The sequence below is a fragment of the Marmota monax genome, unplaced genomic scaffold (assembly GCF_021218885.2).
Source record: "Marmota monax isolate L192 unplaced genomic scaffold, Marmota_monax_Labrador192_F-V1.1 WCK01_AAM20220418_F8-fsc00127, whole genome shotgun sequence".
NCBI classification, from domain to species: Eukaryota; Metazoa; Chordata; class Mammalia; order Rodentia; family Sciuridae; genus Marmota; species Marmota monax.
In genome coordinates, this window is record NW_026692894.1 from 4,039,453 (window position 1) to 4,064,126 (window position 24,674).

The 24,674-nt window shown below is 48.8% G+C and overlaps 1 protein-coding gene across 4 annotated transcripts in view; it reads right to left on the reverse strand.

The window, feature by feature from the left end:
* Window positions 1–7,016: 7,016 nt before the first annotated feature.
* Window positions 7,017–24,674, reverse strand: part of Zfand3 (zinc finger AN1-type containing 3) — a 316,019-nt gene continuing 298,361 nt past the window's right edge. For all 4 annotated transcript variants that reach the window (XM_058581420.1, XM_046450641.2, XM_058581419.1 and 1 more), the window contains one exon: window positions 7,017–9,364. In XM_058581420.1, the coding sequence (XP_058437403.1) occupies window positions 9,210–9,364 (155 nt within the window). In that variant the 3' untranslated portion in view covers window positions 7,017–9,209. The remainder of the gene's footprint in view (window positions 9,365–24,674) is intronic.

Here is a 24,674-nt window from a genome sequence, read left to right on the forward strand (position 1 = left end):
CACCTGCTCCCAGGGCTTCCGGTCCCCGGGGTGGCCCACGTCCTTACTGCTGCTGCTGGTTCTGGTCACCAGAAGAGGCTAACAGGACACTGCACCCTGAGCCTACCGGAAGGGGAGAGCCTGGCCAGGGGAAGAGCGGGGTTGCCAGGGGATATGGCCTTGAGAGCCTGGAAGAGGGGTCCCCGGCTGAGCCCTGTGTGCCCCAAAGAGCCCATCTGGCCATGCCTGAACCCCAGCACCCTAAACACCGCTGGCCCCGTCAGGCCACGGAATGGGGGGACTCATCGCGGCAGCTGAAGGTCAGTGGTTTGCCCAGGGCCTTGCCCACCCAGAAAGGCCAGAGCCCTGCTGGTGGGAGGGCTGGGCTATGAGCCCTCAGCCCCTGGGGGAGCCCTGGGAGCACCATACGGGAGCACCACCCCGGCGCCTGCAGAGGCTTAGTGGGGTTGGATGGAAAGCGTATGTGAGGAGGTGCACTCGGCACCCCTGCTGTTTTGACCCTCGTGACCCGTGACCCTCGTGAGTGTCTCCGTGCATGCACACACCAGGTGACCTCAGATCAGGTGGCGCGTCCACTGCGTAACCACTGATCATTTTTTTGTGATGAGAACACGCACAGCCCAGCTATTTTGAGACAGACCCTAAGTTATTGCTGAGTAGAGTCATCCTACCCTGCACCAGGACACGGGGGACACACTCCTCCCACCCACCTTTGTGCCCATCAGTCACCACTTCCTGCAAACCCTCCAGCTTCCGGTGGTGGCTCTTCTCTCTCAGCTTTTTTCTTCCCTGTGTTTTATTTGTGCCTGTGGTAGTGCCCAGCGCTGGGACTTGTTGTTACCTATCCCCACGTGCACACAGTGTGACATTTCACCCCTCCCCCTCCGTCCCCGTCCCTTTCCTCTGTTCTCCTGACCCTCCGTCTGTCTTCACGAGGCGCCCCACACTCCCCCTTCCTCTCTAGCTCCCACATGTCTTCTCCCAACTCCTAGAGGTCAACCCTAGGTCCGCTTGAGAGAGAGCATGGACATCGGGTCCTCCAGATGCACTGACGTGACCACAAATGCCAGGACTCCCTCCTTCTTTATGAACGAACAGAGGGTCCCATAATGCAGTCACCCCACGTTTCCCCTATCCACCCAGCCGCCGGTGGACACCCGGGCCGATTCCATCTCTTGGCCACTGTGAGCAGTGCTGCAGTCAACACAGGAGCACCAGTGTCACCTAGTAGGTGATGTCACTCTCTCTGGATGCAGACCCAGTGGTGGGATCGCTGGATCAGACGGTGAAAGGCGCTGTCCTCCACGCTGGCTGTGCCGACGGACACTCCCACCAGCCCTGTGAAGAAGGGCCGCCTCCTGTGCTCACTGGCGCTCCTGCATACAGTCATTGGACTGGGGGGGAGGGCCTGTCACAGTTTTTTATTTGCATTTTTCTGACGACTGGGAATGTTGAGCATTGTATTATAGACCTGTTAGTCTTTCTTTCATTGTCTTTTGAGAAATATCAGGCCTTTTGACCATTTTTAACTTTTAAGAATTTAAATTTGTCTCAACTGTTACATAAAAACATACAAAGATTGTCTACATTTATGGGCACCGAGTGATGTGCTGATACAAACATACATTGTGCAACGTTTCAATCTGGGTGAACATACCTGTCTCCTCAAAGGAGTTTTTGAGTTCCTTACAAATTTTAGATACTGACCCTTTCTTAGATGGTTATTTGCAAATATTTCCTCCCGCTGTTTCCTCCTGTGCAGCAGCAGCTTTTTAGCTCCTTGCAGCCCCGTGTGTCTACTTTGTGTCTGTGGCCTGTGCATTTGAGATCTTATTAAAAAAAAAAAAATCTTTGCCCAAACCAAGGTCATGAAGCATCCCATTTTTTTTGTTTTTTCTTACTGTGTATTGAGCCCAGGGGTGCTTACCCACTGAGCCACATCCCAGCCCTTTTTAAATATTTTATTTAGAGAGAGGATCTCACTGAGTTGCCTAGGGCCTCACTAAGTAGCTGAGGCTGGCTTTGAACTTGCGTCCTCCTGCCTCAGCCTCCTGAGCTGCAGGGATTATAGGCGTGTGCCACTGGGTCCAACTTCTGGGTTTTTTGTTTTGTTTTGTTTTTGATTTTTTAGTAGTAGTTTCATTCCTTAAATTTAAGCCATTTTGATTGATGTTTGTACATGGTGAGAGACAAAGGTCTCCCATCATCGGTGCATGTTTTCCCAGCACCATTTATCCAAGAGAGACCGTCCTTCTCCAGTGTGAGTGTTCTTGGCACCTTTGTCAAGAATCCGCAGCGAAGCACGTGGGTTTGCTCTGGGTCCTCCACGCTGTTGCCCGGCCGGTGTCTGTTTTCAGGCTCTCCTCTGTCCTTTTGTCACTGTAGCTTCATCAACTACTTTGAGATCAGGTGTTGTGATGCCTCCAACTTTGTTCCTTTGGCTCAAGATTGCTTTGGCTATTTGAAGTCTTGTCATTCCACATGAATTTTAGGGTCCTATTTCTGTAAAGAATGCCACTGGGATTTTGATGGCAATTGCCCTGGTACCTGGTACCTTTTTAACCTGCAAATGGGAGAAGGGGCTGTTGGCTGGGTATGGCAGTTTGGCAATTAGTGTCTTCGTGGGTGCACAGGTCTGTGCCCTTGTGCCCTTCTGCAGCTGGGCAGCAGTGATGTTGCATTAGAGTGGTGGCCTCAAACCAGCTGTACCCTGGGATGGCCTGAGCTTTGTGAAAAGCCACCCACCCGAAGCTGAGCACAGAAGTCTTCTGAAGAGTTCTAGGTGATTCTGAAGTCGGCGTGACCGAGGGCCACCTGGTAATGCAGGATGGTGGAATTTCCATATTCTCCAGCCAGGACCAGCCCAGAGCAGGTGAGGGCCTCTTCATGGGTGTCCCACCTGGGAAGGGCTGAGCTGGGCTGGAACTGCATTCTGACTCCCAGGCCAGGGCTCCCTCCCCGAAACTGGAGCTGACCAAGTGCAGGGACCACAAGTGCTGAGAGGGTAGGTCACCTTGCAAGGGCCTCATTGAAGGTGCCAGAGCCCTCTCCACCTGCCAGCCACTGCCTGTCTACATCTGTCAGGATGGCTGCCACCACACACTGTGTTCCTGGTGGCCCTCTCCTGAGCCACGGGTTCTCCTGCAGCTTTCCAGGACCAGCCCTCCCCTGTGAGACCCCCTCCACCTCCAGGAACTTGCAGAGCCCCGCCTCAGCCTGTAGCTGCTACCGGAGCTCCCTGCAGTCCGTGGACACCTCCTGTTTGGGTCTTATTGCTACAGAACTGCCACCCTGGGAGTTAGTGTGGTCAGGGATGGGTGGGGCAGCTCATCTCTGCTCCGCCTGGGTCACTGGGTCAGGCAAAGATGGGACTAGGTCACTTGAAGACCCTCCCTGTGTCTGGTTTGTGCCTGCAGAGACTGGCAGCTGGATGTGGGGCCTTTCCCTTGGTCTGGTCCTTCCACATGGTCTCTCCAGAATGGTGGCTTCAGAGCAGCAAGACTTTGAGGTGATATTCACAGAATGTCAAATTCACCATTAAAATGAACAAGTTGGGCTGGGGATGCAGCTCAGTTGGTAGAGTGCTTGCCTCACATGCAAAGGCCCTGGGTTCAATCCCCAGCTCCACAAAAACAAAACAAAATGAACAAGTCATGGCATTTGGTACCTTCAGTGTCACACACCAACTGCCTTGTCTAGTTCCAAAATACCTGCATCACCCCAAAGAAAACCCCTCACCCAGTGAGCAGCTGCTCCCACTGTCTCCTCCCATCTGTTGTGGTGGCCAGTCTGCTGTCTCTGCGAATGTCCCTGTCCTGGCTACTTCATGTACCTGCCATCGCACACAGGACTTGTGTGTGGCCTCTTTTGTGAGGCATGATGTTGCACAGATCAGCATTTTCTCTTTATGGCTCACCCATGACTGTTCCACATTTTGCTCATCTTCCCTTGATGGACAGTGAATTGCTTCTACCTTTGGGCCACTGTGAAGAGCGCTGTGCTGCTGTGTGGGCGGGAACTTGAGGCCGGGGCTTTGTCTCTCTCTCTTTTTTTTCCCCCATTTTTGTCTGTTTGTATATAAGTATGTTGACACCAATTCGTGTCTTCATACATGAACTTAGGGCAATGCTGTCCATCACATTCCACCTCCTTGCTAATCCCTGCCCCCTCCCTTCCCCTCCCACCCCTCTGCCCTGTCTAGAGTTCATCTATTCCTCCCAAGCTCCCTCTCCCCACCCCACTAAGAGTCAGCCTCCTTATATCAGAGAAAACATTCGGCATTTGGTTTTTTGGGATTGGTAACTTCACTTTGCCTTATCTTCTCCAACTCCATCTATTTACCTGCAGATGCCATGATTTTATTCTCTTTATTGCTGAGTGATAGAGTGGACCTGCTGGGCCCTGCGCTAACACTGTTTGAACTTCTTGAGACCAGCCAACTTTCCCAGGCCCCACACCATTTTACATTCCAAATGGCCACACCAGAGTTCCAGTTTTCCATGCCTCAGCCACAACTTGTTATTTCCGATTTTCTATCATCGTCCTCATCCTAGTGGATGTGAACACCAGACTCCATGCATGTCGGCCCCGGGTTCCCAAGGTGTGTGGCCTGAGTGCGCCGGAAGCGGCCTTGGAGCCAGGAGGCTAGCCAGCTCTCCTGCTTCCTCCCCCTGCCCCCCACCTTCTTATTTTTTTGAGACAGGATTTCACTGTCACCCAAGCTGGCCTTGAACTCCCGGGCTCAAAGGATCCTTCTGTCTCAGCCTCCTGAGTAGCTGGGACTACAGGTGGGCACCCTGGTGACTGTCTTAGGAGCATCACTTCTGCCATATGCTGTTCATTAGAAGCAGATAACCAAAGTTGGTCCCTATCCAAGAGGAGGGGTTCTATTATTTGGTGGGAAAAGTGTCCAATAATCGAGGGAAGGGAATTGTTTTAAAATCTCGGCCTCTCCATGAAACTTTTCATCAGTTCTTTGGTGAGGTGCTCAAAGTGGCAGCTTGTGACAGAGAGCATAGAGTCTTCCTCTTCCTAGTCCACACATTGCCACTAGAAAGTTTGCCACACACCAGCTTCTGGCACCAGGCATTCCACGCCTTGTCCCTCTCTCTGGCCAGCTCCATGGAGCTGGGAGCTGAGTCTTTAAGAACTTGCTCTGCACGTCCCACAAGCGGGTTTCTGGGCACCAGGTCTCTGAGATGTGAGGTAGGATGTTGGTACCAGTCAGATGCCTTGGGAGCATCACAACACACAGCACCACGTAGATGGTCCTGGGAAGGTGGCTCGGCCGTGGTCCCGTCACCCAGAGCCTCTTCAGCACACCCGGGAAGAAGCCCTGCCTTCAGCCCCCAGCTGTGCGCCGAGCACTGAAAAACTGCCTCAGAGCAGCTTGGACGTTCCAGACCACACGGCCTCGTGGTGTGAGGTCCAGCGACCCGGACACCTGGCTGAGGGTGGTTGGCAGACACTTGGAACTGCAGCTCCCAGGTGCCCACGACTCCAGGGGGTCGGTCCAAGAGAAAAAGGGCTGGAGATAGGGCAACAACCAGTGTGTGCTGGCAAGAGGACCAGGTTCCACCCTGGGGACACAACCGACCCATTGTCACGGGTTGGGGCAGGCACTGGCCTAGGAGATGAAACCAAGGGCCTCCCATCTCCCAGGGAGAGCTGGTCCCATCCATCATTCCTTCTGAGTTTTCCTCTCAATGTCACAAGGGCAGGCTGGGAGTAGTGAAGCAGCTGGGGTCCCCCTCCCCGACCCTGAGCCACAGAACTTAGCCTCTCCTTCCACATTTCTAAGCAGGCTGTGGGGCCCTCTGGAGCTGTGGCTGTGCCTTGCGGACTGCTGACTGTCGATGAGGAATGCGTAGCTCTGGACTCTGAGCACACACACGCAGACAGCTCTCCCCCTCCAACAGAGCTCCACCATGAAGTTTCACCAAAGCAGCGTTCATTATTTCTGCATGTGTTTACATTATTTGTAAATATTACCCACAGCCAAGTCATGCAGCAGGTCAGCAGTTCCTTTCTTAATATTTTTGCTCGGCATTCACAAATTCTTCTTATTTGCTTAACAGTCTACGTGCACCTGAGGACTGACTGCCCAGACAGACACCTTCAGGCTCCTGGGTCCCCAGGAGGCCAATGAGTCCTCCTCAGCCCCACCTGGTTCCCTCCCTCAGAAGCCTGAACCCGAGCCCGGCTGCAGAGGAGATACGCCTTTCCGAGGCCCCTACACACCCTACTTGGGTATTTTTTGCTATTGTGCCCATCTGGGGTCTCTCTCTTGGTGACCACCTTCTTGAGGCAAGGGGGCTGCTTACAGCTCCCTGAAGACCACTGCTGCCCACCAGGAAGCTTTCCCCTCCCCTCCCCTCCCCTCGTCTGTCTGTCTGCTGATTTCTATTGGCCTAAGTAAAGGCCTCACTGAAGCCATTAGGAAGAGGGTGCTAGGGAGGCCCCTGCTCCCCACCAGCTTGGCTAAGCAGGGAGGCCACAGACTGGCTTCTGCTCCTGCCCACCTGCTGTTCCCTCTGGATCATCTCTGAGGTCTTGACATCACCCGCATGGCAACTGTTACTCCCTCTGTCCTAACAGCAGTGGGATGAGCACCCGCCCTCTGCCTTGGCACCACCGGTGTATCCAGCAACACGTGCTCCTCCTAGAGCCTTCCCCACTCACCCCACAGGGGTCTAGGACCCAGCACCCAGGCCACACCTTGGGGGGGGGGGTGCCTCAGGGCTGCTTCTCACCCCACCCCCAACCGTCACCTCCTTGATGCTGGCAGAGGCTGCGGACACATCTTCACTCCAGTGCCAACAGACAGAGCTACCCAAGAGACGCCAGGGCAACAGCTGTTCAGCCTGAGCACTAACTGGAGCAGCCACCTCCAGAGTGTGCAGTGGGACTCGGTACCAAGAGCCACCATCTCCTTCCCAGCCCTGGCCAGACACATTCTACTGCTCAGGCTATTCAGGGGGCATTTAGGAAAACCGGCGAAATAGAGAACTCCAAACTTTCATATGATTTGTTTAATTTTTTTCAGCAGGAGAAAAAAAGAATAAAGTTACAGATTCTTTTAATAGTTTCACAATGTTAAAACTAAAACTGAGCTCTAGGCTATGTGTGTAAGTAAATCTAGAACACAAAAGGGTTAAATAAGATTTTCTCTTTAAAGATACAAGAATTTAAGCTTTCCTTACATTTAACAAACTTCACAGAACAGATACTGCAGGGGAACAAGCCCTTCCTCCCCCACCCGGCTCTACTGTCAGGAAGTGAACGTGGGCCACGGGCCCTGTGTGCAGTGGCACCCAGAGCACCTCCTTCCCACTGCTGCCTCCAAGCAGCAGCTGCTGGGGCCTGAGGAGGGCCAGGAAGGGCACACACCTGCGGCCTCTTCGGGATAGAGCTTGGAGGGGGGCCTAGGCGGGCGCCTCACTGAGGATGGCCATGTAGTGGCCAGAGGGCCGTGGCTTGACAACAGTGGTAAACGCTGGGCAGACCTGGCCCCTCTGCCCTGGGCTGCCCTAGAGCAAGACACCGGTCTGGGTCCTGAAGCAATAATTAAGGCTGGAGATTCTGCAGCGGATTCCACTCGGGTGGGGGTGGGGGTGGAGGTGGGGTGGGGGCAGGAGATTGGGAAGAGCATGATTTCCTATTTCATTATTTTGGGTTGAAAAACATTTGCAGCTGCAGGTGTTCCACTGACAATTTGCAGACAGAGTAGTTGAACTGTATGGTGGGGGATACAAGGAAACTGCTGGGTTAAACTGTTCCATCAGTAGCCTGTGTGTGGGCAGACCACGGTGCCTCGGCAGAAGCCTCCTGCCCTCTCTGACTGGGACCACAAGGGGGGGGGGGGGCACTGGCACAACCACCACCTGATTGGGGCCTCCAAGGGAATCCTGGTCCTGACTCCCCAGCCAGACGCTCAGCTGACTGGTAACGATTTCCTAACAAGGCAACCAGGCCCACCACCCCTCTTCCCCACTGGCTGAGCAACTGTGGCTACCTCTGCCCACACAGAGGAATGGGTGGGAGACCTGCCCTCCCCACCTCCTGCCACAGCCACAGCCACTGCTCTAGAGGTGCCAACCCACACTCTGGTGAGGCAGGCTGCCTTCCCTTCCCAAGCCTGCCATGTGGCAGAGGCGGACGGCTGTCCTTCAACTATGGACCGCACGGGAAGGAGCGGGGGCCACGGCACCATCCTCTTAGCCCCAGAAGGGCAAGTGGGCTCTGGGTGGAAGGGACCGAGGCTGTGGCAGCAGCATCCCCAGCTGCTCCCCAACACTACTACTGATTCCTGGTGGCTATGAAATGTCTTTTTTAAAAACTCCCAATATGAAATCTGGCTGCAGAAGCCAGTTTGTAGACCCCAGCCACAGTGCTGTGCTGCCACGGGCCTTTGATCAACTGCCAGATCCCTGCGGTTAGCAAATGGCAACCAGAGCCACTGGGGTCAGGGTACACTCTGGCTGGGTGCTTCTCATGACTGCGGATCCTGTGTAGAAAAGGTGGGTTTCGTGCATGAACTAGTCTTGAGTGGAGCTAATTTTCGAGGTGAGGTTATTGTTTCTCTTCGGTGTGATGAGTTTCATAGCAAGTCAGGTAAAAAAATTTCCATAAGAATCTGTCCCCTGCCCCCCATTTCCAGCTGTGTGGGAGAGCGAGGCCACCACCCAGCCCAGCCACGTGGCCATCAGCAGCCTCCCATGGCCAAGGCACGCGTGGCCATCAGGTATCCTGGCTCCTGGGACTAAGGGTAAGTGAAGAGGTGAAAGGCCAAACATTAAACAGAGTTTCTGGCAAAGCCATGTGCGTCGTGGAACTGTAACACCAGCTTCTACTCCTCTACAACTCAGAGTCTCCGTCTGGAACACTTTCCGCTTAAGGCTTTTTATAAGTTTGACTCCAGCAGTGACAGGTATGTGTTGTTTTAAATCCACTAGCCATGCTCAAAAAAAAATATTGTTCATGTTTTAATTTTATACAATGGCTAGCAGGCACCTTAGTAACCAGCCAGAAATCAATTTCAACCACCATCAACCCCTAAACTACAGTACCAGGATGGCTGGCTAAAGAAAGGAAACGGACTGGCTGTAGTCTGACGCGTGCCCAGTACAAGGTGTCTGGCTGACTTTGTCCTAAATAAGGCTAACATTAGTGAACTAAGAACAGCGTCATGTGGTGGCCATGCCTGGCCTTCAGGAGCACCCCTCCCCGATGCGCTGGCAGGAGCGCCCCACTTTCCGGTCCAGTTTCACCATTTTCATGATGGCTTCCTCTCGGCCGCGGCCCATGTGGTCGAATGTGCAGTCATGCTGCTCGGGGAGGCGATGTAACATACAGAACACGTAACCTGCAGGGTGGGAGAGGCAGAGGACAGCAACTGTTAGAGCAGGGCATCTGGAGGCCACCCTAACTCAGAGGGTGGGGGGGCATCTGGGTGGGGGATGGTGATAACAGCGAGGCCTCCTGCTGCTGAACAGTTGATGACCACGCTCCACATTCCACAGCCTCCCAAGCCAGTCTGAAGTCCTCAGAACTCCCACTGTGGCTACTCAAAGGCTGTCCCCCTGGACCCAAGAAGGGTGGGACCCCACGCTGAGTGCTGCAGTGAGACACTGTCTTTTCCCATGGAACCGAATGGGCTGACTTCCCCACCCCCAGTCACGTGCAGGAGGAGAGCACCTAGTTGCCAGCTCAGCACTGTCCCTGGCGCAGGCACACCGTGACCTCCACCACACTGTTTTTAGGAGGCAGAGAGGGAAGAGAAACGATGATGGCTTCGCTTACAGTCCACCTTCTGAATAGCTAGGGCTTGTGGGGAGGGCAGGAGTGTCAAACCATGCCCTTAAGCCACGGGGGCTCTCAGGAAAACAGACCGCTCCAAGTCTTGGAAAAGGTAACAAAAATAGAGGGGAAAGGAGAGGTTGTGCTCTAACTGCCATCTCTAAGGAACTTGATGCTTCAACTCCCCCGGGCAGGTGGGAGGCTGAGGTCCCCACTCAGGGCCTCCCGCTTGCCCTTCCCTCCCAGATGTGGAGGCAGCTGTGGTCCTTAGCTTTTTGTTGTTGTTTCATTTTTGAGCAGAGGACTCCAAGGGAGACACTGGTCGGGGGCAAATAAGAGAAACGGCCTTCCTGGTGAAAGCAGCAGATCCAGAGACTCAGAGGCCAGACAGCAAGGAAGTGATGCAGAGTCCCTCTGGGTGGCCACAATGAAGAGGACTTCAGGGGTCAGCAAAGAGGCCAGGACAAAGGCACACACAGAGGTGCACTATGGTGTAGCCTGCTCCTGCGAGTGTTCCAGTCAACCTCTAGAAGGGCTAACGGTGTGTGTGGCGTAGACGCCCAGTGTCTGCTGGGTTCATCTGGCCCTCTCCTCTCCCGCCCCCAGCGCTCTAGGGGCTGAGCTCTGGGCCTCCACACGCTAGCTAAGCACGCCTCTCCACAGGGAGGGTGTGGAGAAGATCCAGGCAGAAGATGCCTGCCAGCACTGGCTGCTCCTCACCACCCTCATCCCGTGGGTGGTCTGCGGCAGGTACGAAGAGCAAGCCTCCACACGAAGCCAGTGCTTCCTGAATTTGCTCTCCGTAGCAGCCAGTGCCCCACAGAAGCCCACCCAGCCTGTCTTCCCTCACTTATTCTCCAGGCCAAAAACATTCCTCCCCAGGTTGTCTTATTTTAAGCCCAGATCCTGAAAACACAGAATGGATGGATAATAGCACTCTGGCAAACAGACTCACCCCACAGCCTCAATTTCTTTCCAGTGATGTGGAGGCTGTGACAGATGTTGAGGAAAGGAACAAGTGGCCAGGATGGACGATTTAAGATTAAGATTCAGTGAACTTAGGTTTTTTTTTTTTTTTTTTTTTTTTTTTTTGTACTAGGTTTGTCTTTGTGTCTCTGTTCTGTAGCTCTGGTGTGTGTGTGTCTGTTTTTATGCCAATTCCACGCAGTTTTTATTACTACAGCTCTGTAGTGTAATTTGAAGTCACATATTGTGAAGCCTCCGGCATTTATCTCTTTGACTTAGAATTGCTTGGCTATTCTAGATCTTTTATTTTTCAAAATGAATTTTCAAATGTTTTCTTTCTTTCTTAAGACAGGGTCTCACTAAGTTGCTGAGGCTGGCCTCAAACTTATGATCTTCCTGCCTCAGCCTCCTGAGTCCTTGGGCTTATAGGCCTGCACCATTACACCAGGATCAATGGCTTAGCTTTTAAGATTAACTTCACCTAGACACCATTCATCAGTTTGAGGAAACAACGTGTGTGTGTGTGTGTGTGTATGGTCTTAAATGTCCTCAAAGACCAAGTTGACACTCACACCCTACTTGGAAGCCCTGAGTTCAGACCATGTGCCTGGGCATGTGCATGCAGCCTGGAGGTCCTGAGCGACCTGAGCCATCTATTGTTCAAGAAAACATATTATTAACTGCTTCCCAGGGAGAGCAGGGCAATATGTTTGACTCTAAATTGGGATTGGGTTTAAGGAAAAGAACAGAGATGAAATTTTTGTCTCCCGAGAAGCTGAACTCCCACTTGGTCCAAAAGCAAAGTTAAGATTAATGAGCTCATGTGTTATAGTTACTGATAAGTTCATTACTCGAAGATATTGGATACCAGTTGTCTTTCTCCTAAAGGATTTCACAGCAGAAGCGTGCATGGCCTCAATATGCATCCTCCATCTAACAAGAAAATCATCTTTCCGAGGCACAGCCCAGCTGGTAAGGGGGAACTTGTAGCCACGCTGGGGAACCAACAGGATGGCATCAGGGTATGTCTGTCACCAAGTCCTGACATATTTCTGGACCTGCAATATCTATAATAAGGGACGGGGACATCCCTACTGCCCCTTCCCTTCCTTCAAGATACTGGGATGATTCAGGACAAAGTCCCAGGGGCTCTTCTATCCTTCTGATGAATGCTGCTGGCTGAATAAAAGCAGCAGTAAATGGAATCAACCCAGCTCCTGGCTCAGCTGAATATCTCATCAAAGGCAGACTCCGGTGGAGGGAAGAGGCTTCAGTTTGGTCATCACCCCAATTTGCTTTACCTGCCTTCTGCCAGCTAGGGGGCAGCCAGTTGTGGAAAAGGAAACAAAGTGAGTGATAACCCTAACAACTCTCCCAGGTGTTCTCTCTGTCCACCCCAAGGATTCTTCATTCAGCCCAAATACCCAAGTTCTGTGCCTGATACATACACCTTGACACTTGGCCTTGATTTTTGAAAAGTGAGAACTACTCAGTAGCAACTACATTTGGGGAGCGTGGCATCGGTAACAATTGTAATATATGGCGGTAACAATTGTAATATATGGCACTACATAATTCACTGGGGAGAAGTCTGCGGGAAAATTCTGGAAGGCTAACTTTCCAAGTTGCTACACTGAGCTTATTAGATAACATAAATTAAGTTTAACTCCCTCTCCTGTCACGATCATTCACTAGGAGGAAGTTACATGCTGGAATTTGTCCCAAGTGCTGAGTAGGTATTATCCACTGACAGCGAACGATGGCTAACTGCCTTCTGGTGTCAGTATCAGAAGAGTACTGTGTTGGGTACAGAGGATGGTGGGTAGGGATGGGTGGGAACCGATCTTTATTCATTTTTTTTCTTGGTACTCAAAGATCTGTTTCCAGATGACACTGTGAGTGTCATGAACTTTTTATTATCCTCTGGAGACCAAAATAGACATGGACAGAGATGAGTCCAGGCTCGTTCGCGCTGTGTGTGTGTGCGTGTGTGTGTATGTTCTGTAAGACTGTCTTTAATTTCAAAGACAAACACAATCTTAAAACACACAAGCATTAACTCCAACCTGTCTGGGCTGCCCTCAGTACTTCCTCTGTATCTTTCATTAGAAACCAAATGGGGCCTTTTGAGAGAGGGCCAAAGAAGACTGGCATCCAGAAGGCACAAAACACAAAGGACACAGAGCTGATGAAGTGAACCATAACAATGTCTCTGGCACCTCCACCCAGGGAACCGTGCAATTGTTTTTTTCCCCCAATTTAAAAAGGTATCGATCAAAACCTAATTGCTCACTTGTATACACACACCCCAATTCTACACTCGCTCATGATCCCATTGTTCAGCAGCATGTAATTTTAAAAACAATTTCAACATACTTTTGTTTATCACAGCTACACAATTTACAGTACTTTGGAGGAATAATAAGAGGTAAGGGGTGGGCAAATATGGTTAAGGACACTTACCCCAAGAGAAAGAAAAACAGCCAGGGATTTTTTTGAAAACATGAAATGCCTGCCAAATGTGCTTTTTAACCTAGTCCTCTCCCCTGCAGTCATGTGATTGGCTGTCCTGCTCCTGGAGCACTGGGTTACTGGATTTCATGAACAGTGGTCCAGGAGAAGGCTGTGGAGCTCCTTTAAGGCTGCTGAGCTGTTTTCAGTAAATCTGCACAAAATGCTCAAGAACTTGCGTGGGCAACTCTTTGCTTGTTGGCACTGAAGAGCAATTTGGGACGAGTCCTTGATTAAAAAAGGAGGGTGAAGAGGCAGCTCTCCAAGTGCACTGTTCCATGGTCCCACCCTGCCTCTCTGGACTGTCGCTTTCTCCCTGACATGGGCAAAGGGAGAAGAGCAGTAGGGTGGCTGCCTGACTTCGACAGGTGATCTGGGCTGGAAGGTCTCCCTATGGGCTCCATCAGCTCCACCCTCAGTTTGAGAAGAACACCTTGAACTGAGGAGGCAGCATCAGGAGGGGCCACGTGGACATGAAGTGGGAAGCATCCAGGGCACTGCCCACACCTGTGGCTGTGGACAGAAAGAGACGAAGTTCTGGGGAAGCAGCAGCTTTCCTGACCACTGCTACCAGACACATAAGATTTCAGTACACAAACCTCAGTCCTGAGAGAAGCCCACATGAATGAGGAATGCAGACAGGCCCCGGGGCAGGGGAGAAGGTATGCTTCTCTGGAGAGGGGAGGCCGTTCACATGTGTTAAACGAACACATCTGGACTCAGCCCTCCTAAGGCAGTCAATGGACCATGGGCCACATTAGACATGAAGATGCCCAATGTGGAAGGGCCTGGAAGCACATTCCCAGCAGAAAACTGAAGAGAAGCACATTCTCCAAGACTTGTAAGTTCTAAAAATGCTCATTTAATGGGAGCCAAACATCTGATTTTACCTGACAGTTTTTAAGGCTCACATAGAAAACTCACACAATTCATTTGGATGCTCTCTTTCACAGCTCACTTTCACCTTTGTCTACACAAGGGAGGGGGGTGTGGATGTTTTGAGACCAAATCTACATTACTGAGAGCAATTTGCACAAATGCCATCAGTAGGCAAAAACGTCATAACACCCAACACCTTGCTCTAAAGTACTAGGGAAGTTCTAACAATATTTCCATTTTACTCCTATACAAAAATCAACAACGACCACTGCCCAAGAGGAATACCCCAAGGAGGATACTCCCAGGAGTCATCCAACCCAGTGCTGGAGGAAATAGGGCCCATGTCTCTGCGGTGTTGGCAGGCAGGGAGCCAGAGGCAGCTGAAGCAAGCCAAGCATCTGCCAGTTCCTTTCTTTTCACTGTCCCTTTCCCCTAAGCTACAGGGAGGGTCTACTGTGAGGGGAACAGGGAACATGGGTGGAGCAGGAGCTGGAGGCCAGAGAGAAGAAGCCCGCCTCACACTTGAGTCCACTTTACGTTCTGCCCGAGCAGACTCCTTCTGTTGCCTGAGGGGGCCCATGTATCCCTCCATGCCCTTACAAGTGGGCAATGGTCAGAACTACTGTTTTTCATGTAATACCCCAAGGGAGACCAAGAAAGTGATGACAAAATTCACAAAATTTGACATTTTCATTTAATCCCTACAAGGCAGAAATGTTGCTTACTGACCTCATCTTGGAGTATAAAGGCACCATTTAAAGTTGGCAAAACTGGGCAGCTCTGGACACTTTGGGACTTCAATAAAACATTTGCTTTCGTGCAGATCCCCAAATTGGAGGCACCCGAGTGGCTGTTTTATTAAAGCCTCAGACCAGGGTAGACCTCAGCTCCAGCTGCTTGGTATTTTTACCTCACTTGCACAAAATGTTTTACACTTTCTTGCTCATTTGAATTTCAAATTGTCAAAGGTTCAAGCAGAACCTAAAAATACCGACAGGCCTCAGGGACTGGGGTACTGTTAAAATACTCTGCTGTGCAGTGTGTGGTGGCAGTGCACATGCTGTCTGCACAGAGCACCTGCTTAGGAGCCCCCAGCCCCTGCTGGATGCTGCATGGTGAAGTGACTAGGCCTAGGCAGCTATGTCCAGTCCTGAGGCAAATCAAACTATTGCTGTAGATGCACAGGCGCTCCAACAAACAGAATCTACCCAAGAGCTTCCTAAGGGTGGCCACCCCAAATCTCAACTCAGTAATTAGGTATCATTTGGTTTCTAAAATGTCTTTTTAAGAAAGAAACAACAAATGTGCCTCGTTTGTGCAGCTGAAATGACCAGGCAAGCTCATTTAAAAAAAAAAAAAAAAGTCCATTTTTTTCCCAGCAAGGTAAAAGTTTCTTAAAGCTTAGGACAGCTCACTGACCTCATAGCTCATTTGTAAGTACGTGTTAGGAACAGCAGGTGGTTACAGGAAAGCCTGCTGCAAAGCATTAGCCATTTATACTCCCACCAGTAGCAATCCCTAGATTATACCACATCCGCTGACCCAATGCCCAAGGCAGAATTTGTAGCACAGAAACGTATTAAAGGATCTTAATGCATTTTATTTCATCAGGCCCATGGCACAGGCAAAGCAGTTGCAGGTGTTTCAGGAATGGAAGTGTCTGTTTTACATTCTTCTCCATTCCTGGCTTTGCAAGGTGGAGGGAAAATCATTATGCTCCAAAAACCAGAACTGGATCCCAGCTCACTGAGCTGGCTGATACAGTGCTCTGCTGAGTTGGAGAAGAGAACCAGTGATGAGCAGAGGTCAGATGCCCAGGGCACTGGAACCAAAGCCAGAGTCAATCACTAAGCTGGGCATCTTTCAAAGGGAAGGAAAACTTGCAATTTAGAGAAGCATACCCTACTCCTTAATAAACACCACTAAATCGCACTGAGATAACTCTAAAACAGAAGCAATCATCTAGTTTTCCCCAAATCAATTAAAATATCAGCTACATACAACAAGCTACATGTTACACCAAACAGCCGTGTAACCGAGGGCAAAAATACAAGAGCCCTGTGCAGCACAGAACTCAAAGTAGCTGCTGCACTCGGCACTGCTGGAGCCCTCCCTCAGCAGGCTTGCACTTTGCTCTAAGAGAGCAGTCAGCAGCGGAGGAAAGAAAACTGTCATGGTCCGTCTGAATGAAACTCCTGGTGCAATCTGTACACACACAGCTTTAAAACTATAAAAAACTTCCACTACTGTTGACATCCTTTATTACTGTTTCTTTCCATACAGTCTAATTCTTGATAAAACCTCTAATTAACCCCTTCTTCTATGGGGAATGCTCACTCTATCCCAGCAAAGTCTTCTCTATCACCCACTCAAGCACAGCCCTTACAGAGAACAAACCTCCCACAGTTCACTCTTACTCTGCCTAGGCAAAACCTATTTTGTCACCTAGGGGCACAGGATAACACAAAGGACACTGTGATTTGTGAGAATGTTTCTTGCAGCAAGCTCTTTAATCCTCAGAGAACAAGAAGGGGGCTGGCTGTTGGCTCCTATTATGCTAAGCTGTGGCTCATGGCTGAAATCCCAGGGACTATGGAGGCTGAAACAAAAGGATCACAAGTTCAAGGTTAGCCTGGGAAACTTAGTGATACCCTTCTCAAAATAAAGAAGAAAAAAAAAGGGGGGCTGGAGATGTAGCTCTGTGGTGAAGTACCCTTAGGTTCAATCCCTAGTACCAAAACAAAAACAAACAAAAGCCCCCCAAAACAAAAAAACCTACCCCTAAGACAAAATAGCTTAAGGCAGTTTTTGCCACAGGAATAATGACTTGCTCTGTCAAACCTCATTTCAGTAATTAAAAGTAGGCAGCATTAACCTCTTGATATCAGGTTGTTTTTTTGGGTCCATAACCCTCAAGGAGGTGCCTACACTCCTGGCCCCTTCGCTGTCCAGACTCCAGCCACATTTGGGCTCTAAGGAAAGCAATGCTGTGCTGTCAAGAAACTTCTGGTTTGGGGAAGTCCTTACCCTTCTATCAGTCGGCTCCTGGTTTGTTTTAACTTTTCTTTAAACATTTCCTTTTTCCTTATAAGTTCATCTTCTCAAATGGAGGGGTAGTCTCTAATAAAACCAGCCCCAAAGCTACGGTGGAGGTGACAAAAAGCGACTACATTCATTCCATCTTGGAGGGCATAGGGTAGGCTCATGAGGTAACTCAATAGCCAGGCTCCTGCCACACGGCTTACCCTGGGACTGCAGGCTGTTTAGCCATCCCCCAAAGCACACCGCATTCCATCTAAGTCATGGAATGTCCACATGGCAGTGTAATCAGAGGGCATCAGACTGAAAATGCAACACCTCTCTCTCCAAAGCAACACCTAGAAAAGAAAGGATCATTTCTTTGATGCCTGTTCCTGGGTGACGCCTCATGGTGGCATGGTCCCTCTCACTTTAAAGCTGGCACACCTGGCTCCTCAGCTCTGGCCTCCCTCCAGAGATGCCTGTGCCTTCCTTCACCACTCACATAACTTGCCTCTGCCCACCTGCCTTTACCTCTCAGTCTAGACTCAGGCTACCTTCTCCTTCGAGAAGTCCCTGCTGCCAAGGGAGAATGAATGTGGAAATCTTGCTCCCAATGCGTGATGTACAAGTTTCCTCTCCCCTCTCCACAAACCTGTTTTTATAGACTATAAATACATGCTAAGTGACAAGAACTCAGTAAAGACTTCGGTGGAAGATATGCAAATTTTGGAGATATCTGATTTAAATACATGAAGACTACACAAGGCAGCCCGGAAAGCACTCAGTGTTTTGGGACACTTTTGAAGGGACATGAAAACTTTTCAAGGACAACAGAGAGCAGCTTCTCTGCCCTTGTTGGGCATCTCCACAGGTACAGCTGAGAATTCTGCAAGCCTCTCTCACAAGCAGAGGCAGAGCACGTGTGTTTCCAAGTTTGCTCACGTACTGGCAGTGTGTCTGTTTCCCTGAGACTGTCAGGCGGGGAGCTGCAGTGGAAGGATGAGGGAGAGGAAGGAAGGGGCTATAGACACTCTGCAACAGCCTGTCCCACCCAAGCCGCACCAGCATTGCACGCGCTTGTTTTATGTGCTTCGTTTAAGATTGAAGCCTTTCTACATGCTTTTTGTTTTCACTGTAGTAACTAAAAAAGGTCATTCTGAAGAGCTTAAGAATATAAGCATGCCCTTTTCTATTTTCACAAAATCTGAGCTTTAAAGTTACAGGTCCCACAATGTCTGCCGTCCACTGTAGGTGGTGGTGGGGCTGGGCAGAGGAGCTGGCTTCTTGAGTCTCTATATTTAAAGTTAATTTAGGTTCATTCAATGGCAGAATGTTTTAGCTACAGACATAAGTTCAAATTTGAGGTCAGACTGCAAACTCTACTTAAAACCCCCAATGAGTTGATGACCCACATCTCTAGACTTTTTTGGGACAGGGTTTGGTCAAGTCTGAGGCTGGCCTCGAATTTGTGATCCTCCTGCCTCAGCTTGAGTCAGTGAGTGTGCTACCCTGCTCCACCAGTCCACTGTTTGATCCTACAAACTTACTGCATGGAAGAACCTAACCCCCATAGCCCAATCCCATCTCACCCAGGGTGGGAGTAGGAGAGACTCAGATACTAGAACTTAACAAAATGGGTGCAATCTAGGTATAAACATACCCCATGAATGAAGGCTAAAAATGGCTAAGTCCAACTTGAGCATCTAGAACAGCTGGCTACTCCTGCAGAGTCAATGAGGGCTCTTTGTTTCATTGACATTCTTGTCCAAGGTTTGAAATTCTAACTCATATGCTAATAATTCTGGAACTTATTCTCTCTGCCCTAGACACCTTTGTAGAGCTCCATGCTTCTGTATTCAGTTGTCTACTTAGTGTCTTGATTATGTCAGAGTTTTGCAGGGGGGTCTAAAATGGGACACTTGCTACTTACCCACAAATCTGTTTTTCCTCTAGCGTCTCCATTCTGAGAGAACAAGGCCACAACAGCTCATGACGCAAACCTGGTCATCAGTGTTGTCTTCCTTACTCTTCACACTAAATTACAAACTTCTATGAATCCATTTTAAAAAATCAAATTCATTCTCTTTTTTCCATTTCTATTGCCACCATCTAGAAGTCACCAGTATCTTTTCCCATGGCAGCTGCGATACCTCCTCTAGGTGTTCACCCCACCTCAAACCCACCTTCCTCGGAGCAGCAAAGGAGTATGATAGCCACTCCTTGAGAGTTAAACCTTTTAACACTTTCCTACTGACTATAATTAAAATGTCACCACTGTAGCACAATCACATCCCTGCCATCTGTTGTTCCCCTGGTGCCATTCACCCCTGGCACTCTGTTCTAGACACACTGACTCCTGACTGACTTCTCACATACAGGCCTCAGTCTGAGCTCAGGAGGCTCTCAGGCCAGCCTAGGGCCCCATACATGCTTTCATGGCACCCTGCACTTCTTCAATTACTTGTCATAATTGAAATTTTAGGATCATTTGTGCAACTTTTTTATGTAACTTGTTTAATTTGACTAGATTTTATGAAATCTAGGACCATGTTTCTGTAACTTATCACACATATCTTACAACAGTGCTTGATTCACTCAAAATATGTTGGTCGAATGGAATGAACAAGTTAGTTGCAGGTACACTGTGTTCTCTGGATCTTAAGGGACAAGAAAGGTTAATCAATAGCTCAGGTAGCCAAGTCCAATATCCCAATCCCTAACCTCTCACAGCACATTCCTCTCTGTTTCCTAACAGCTTTTCTCTCTCACCCTCTGTGATACCACACTCCTGACTTTCTTGCCATTTCACTAACTACTGCTCCTTAAAAACTTTTACTGGTTTCTCTAAAAATCACTCCAGAATTAAGTCCTCCTGCATTTTTCACCCTTTACATTCACTTCTTTACATAGCTCATTCACATTTCCATCCAGGAATTCTTCCCCAAACTCCTATATTATCAAACTGCCTATCTGAGAAACACCTTAAACGAAGTTGTCTAATAGAAATCTCAACTATATATGTTCAAAACAGAAATTAATCCTCTTGACCCCTACATTAGTTTATCTCCTAATCATCCCTGCTCCAGTCAAAACCCAGAACTCATTCTTGATTTCTCTTTCCCTTACTACTCACACTGTCTTTATTTGTGGCCTCATTAGACTTACTCTAAATGATGTCTCGAATCTGCCATTCTCTCCCATCACACGCAGAGGTCCGGTGGCAGGAATGAATTCAGCATGCTTGAAGAACAGAAGGAATGCCAGCAGGGCTACGATGCAGGGAGGCCCTGACTCCACCTGTGGCCTGCTCATGCCCTGATGTTGCTCTTGCTGCCTTCCAAGCCTCCCTCCTCAGAGCATTTTGAGGGACTTTAGGGGGCTTACTTTTAGGATAATTGACCCAAGATGTACTGTTTTGTATTTGTTAACTCTTCTTTGAATAATGGAATATATGAATATAATAAAATTTAAATTGTATAAAGCAACATTCAGCAAAAAGTAGGTCTCTCATCTCATTTTCTCAGTCACCCTCCCGAGAGGCCAAGCAACCACTGCCACCAGTTTTATGTATTCTTGAGAGTCTATGCATACACAAGCATTTCTGCTTTTCTCCCAGAGGGATATTTTAAAAATGTAAATCAGATCATGTCACTCCTTTGCTTAAAACCCTTCAATGCCTTCCTACTATGTTTAGAATAATAATCAACCCCCTTTCAAAGGCCTGTAAGTTCCCCACTGTCCGTCTGCCCCTCCACTCTCTTCTAACACTCTGCTTTAGCAATGCTGGATGGCTTTTTGCTCTCAGATATGTCAAATTTGTCCCCCCCCACCCCAAGACCTATGCTCTCTCTGCCTGGGACACTTTTCTCCTAGCTTGCTGGTCTCAGCTCTGCTCCCAGATTTGCCCTACCATCCCTACTGTGGTTCCCTGTGCTTACTCCTACCAGATATCATCTTGAGGACCTGTTCCCTTGTTTACTGTCTCTCTCCCCTAAAGAATAAAAGCACCAAGAGATTACACACTTGGGTTTTATTTCCTGCTTTACTTCTAGAACTCAATAAAGATCAGTAGAATGAAAAAAATAATTTTAGTTGACAGATGACTCATTAAAAACAGAAGAAAATTAATTCTAGCAATAAAAGAATGTGTAATGCTAATAACTATCCTCTTATCCCACTCCAAGAGTCCACCACCACATGGTCTACTTACCTGGGCAAATGGGTTCAGCAGGGACAGCTGAAAAACTGTTATTTTGGATATATCCCAGTTTTTGCACTAGCAGGTTTACTTTCCTAATTATGCTTTTTCTACTGCTATAATTAATATGAGTCGCTATTTGCTAAGCTCACTCTGAGAGGCAACCCAGAAATGTCCAAGATGGCATTAGATGCTCTCTTGGAATTGAAACTTAGCCATAAAATGAGCTAAATAGCTAATGAAGAACTGAGCATAGTCACACAGGCTCCCAATGACATTCACTTCTCTACCCTGGTATTCTGGTCAGTTACTCCAGATTCTATGGAAAATTAACCCCAGGGTAACAGTTCAGCTCAAGGGAAAAATACCCTTTAACTTGAAAATCTAGAATTCCCCCTTTCTGGTGTATCTGTAGCATGGATAGATGGATAGCACAGTGATGGGGAGTACATTTATGTCATCCTGTATGTTAATCACAAGAAGGAGCAAGCTCTCTTGTGTGCTGACTCACAGATTCCATCTTCCAGGGGCTGGTGGACTGACAGAGTTCAAGAAGGAAGAATATCAGAATGTGTGGAGAGTACAGCATGTGTCCTGACTGTCCTCTGAGGAGGAGGCCCATGAAGTTCTGCAAGGCTCAGGTGGTAGCTGTCATACTCTCTGGGGTTCACAAGGCCTGTCTTCAACCACACTGTAGCCACTGCCTGCCACCTCCCTAACAGCCTAGAAACACCCTTCTCCTGGGTGGCAAAAGCAAATATCTTCATTAACACTTAAGAGAAAATTTTGGTTGGAGGAGAGCATCTAACACTGCCCTGGTACTCTTGCCCCTAGATCCCCTGGAGCCTCAAAATGCTTTTCTGGGAGATTCATCAGACTGAATGCAGCAGGCCTTCCTCGGATCCTGTAAGGCAGGGGCTGCTGTGGAAGATTCTAGGAGGTGGACTTCCCACAGGCTAGTGTCACCTATCTCCCAGTCACCCTCCTGGGCACTTACACTTTAGCATACATGGCAGTTGGTGAAGCCGTGAACAAAGGGTTACCCAAAGCAAAGAGGGGCATTCCTCATCATCACCTCCTTCCACTGTGTCCCAGAACTGTTAGGAGTACAGCAATGAATTAGGCAACATAGGTGGTTTTACCTCTCAATGCCACAGGTGACAACAAAGAAAGACAACATCCTTCAAATCTCAGAGAAAAGTAGTGACCCCATCCAGGGTGCTCAGGGACTGGTAGTGTGACAAATCACCGTTCCTCTAGTAAGTGCCACTGGACCCCCCCCATGCCTCATTATTATCCTCTAAAAACGTCCCTTCCATTTCCTCACGGTTTTAGTACTTCTCCATTTTGTTCCCTTCTCCTTTCTCTCCAACACCTTGATTTCCCTTTACTTTTTTGTTTCACAAGCTGCCTCAGTGGCTAGGCTGCCTTAACTCCTGATCCACAGAGACAGGGTCCTCTGGACTACAGGTGTGAGGACAGGTCAGGGCAGGGATGCTGCTCGTTACACACACCAAGCAGCTGTTATAGGTGCACCTCTGTCCGAAGCCCCTGGGAAATGTGTTCATTCCCTACAGAGCTCTGTCTAACCCTGAATAGCGATGGGAATAATATCTGTACAAATAGGTGGTAGAAAGGTGAGCAATTCCTAGAAAAGTCAGCTGACCCAATTATTTTAGGCACTTCTTCAATGAAATACAGGGCTAAAACACACTCTTTTCAGTTTTCTGTCCATGAACTTTGTTCATATGTGTCACAATTAGTCTCAGCTATTCAGATATGAATTCTGGTAGCTCCTTTCCTTCTAGCTAGGATAGTGTTACTTCTCAGACTATCCAGGATTTGCTGCTTTTGAATCTCTGGGAACAGACTGCTTGCTATGCCTCTCGTGGGTCCTGTCACAGGGACCTAGCTTCCTAGCAGAATGGCTTTGAATCTCAGAGACTAAACAGTTCTAGTGCCCCATGACACCATGCACCGTGGGTGAGCCACAACCTGGGAACACTGAATGGGTGCTGGCTAGTGGGCCTTCTCCACATTTGCTTTCTAAAAGATAGCAGTGATCTTCACTGCAAACACCTTTTCTGTTATACTGACTATAGTACAGACCAACACTACAGAGTTTCTGTTGTTCTTGTCATAGAATCTTATTTAGCCTCCTTGCTGGCAGCCAGATAGCAAGATTTGAGGTAGCAAGGCTTCGTGGAGTCTGTATCTGCAGGCCCCAGCAGTTGAGGGGTAAAGGCTGTCATGTGATCTTATTCAGAAGCAGAAACAAACTTCATTGATATTGATCTTCTCAAAGGGAAGGTGCTATAGAAATCTCATCTAATAAATAAAGGATTCAGGCTCCAGTGTAGGGCTGTCAGTCCAGCAAGAGAAAGAAGCTATCAGGCTCAAGGAGTCAAAAGTATTTATTGGTCATCTGTGCACTGTTTAGAGAGCTCTATTCTAGGGGCTGGGTGGAGGAAAAGAGGAGAGAGAGGGAAAGGGGGAGAGGGGGAGCCGGGGTGGGGGGAGATAGGTGTGTGTGTCACTAGTTACTGATTTTAAAGATAGCTGGAGACACACAGAGAGGAAAACAAGCTGAAGGTCACAAGAAGCAAAGCAAGAAATCAACTGCAAATAAAATCAACACAATTCAGCAATGTGTAATAAATCGGGGGCACCAAGGAGAGGTCAACTGCATAAGGTATCCTGGAGGAGGTAAGTTTTCATGAACAATGAGGACATGAATTAGTCCTCTGGAGAAAACAGAATGTATAAGGTCAATAAGAATTAAATGCCATTGTGTCTCATATTACCCAGGTACATGGACCCTGTCCTCCAGGAGTATCTCATCTACAGGAGGTGACAGGTGGCATATACCTGTAGTTCCAGTGAACTGGAAGGCTGAGGCAAGAGGATCACAAGTCTGAGGCCAACCTCAGAAACTTAACAAGATCCTATCTCAAAATACTTTTTTTCAAAAGGGGGAGGGAGCTGGGGACTCAGCTTAGTGGTAGAATGCCCCTGGGCTCAATCCCCAGTACTGCTACAAAAGCAAACAACAACACATAACAGTGCATGAGGGGCTGGGGTGGTGGCTCAGTTGGTACAGTGCTTGCCTAGCATGTGTGAGGCACTGGGCTCAATCCTCAGCACCACATTAAAATAAATAAATAAACAAACAAACAAATAAACAAATAAAGTAAGTTAAAAAACTGTTTCTGTTAAAAAAATCAATTGTAAAAACAAAACAAAAAACAGTGCACAAGGAAGAATGGATAACAAACACCACCTTGAGTGATCCCTACACAGT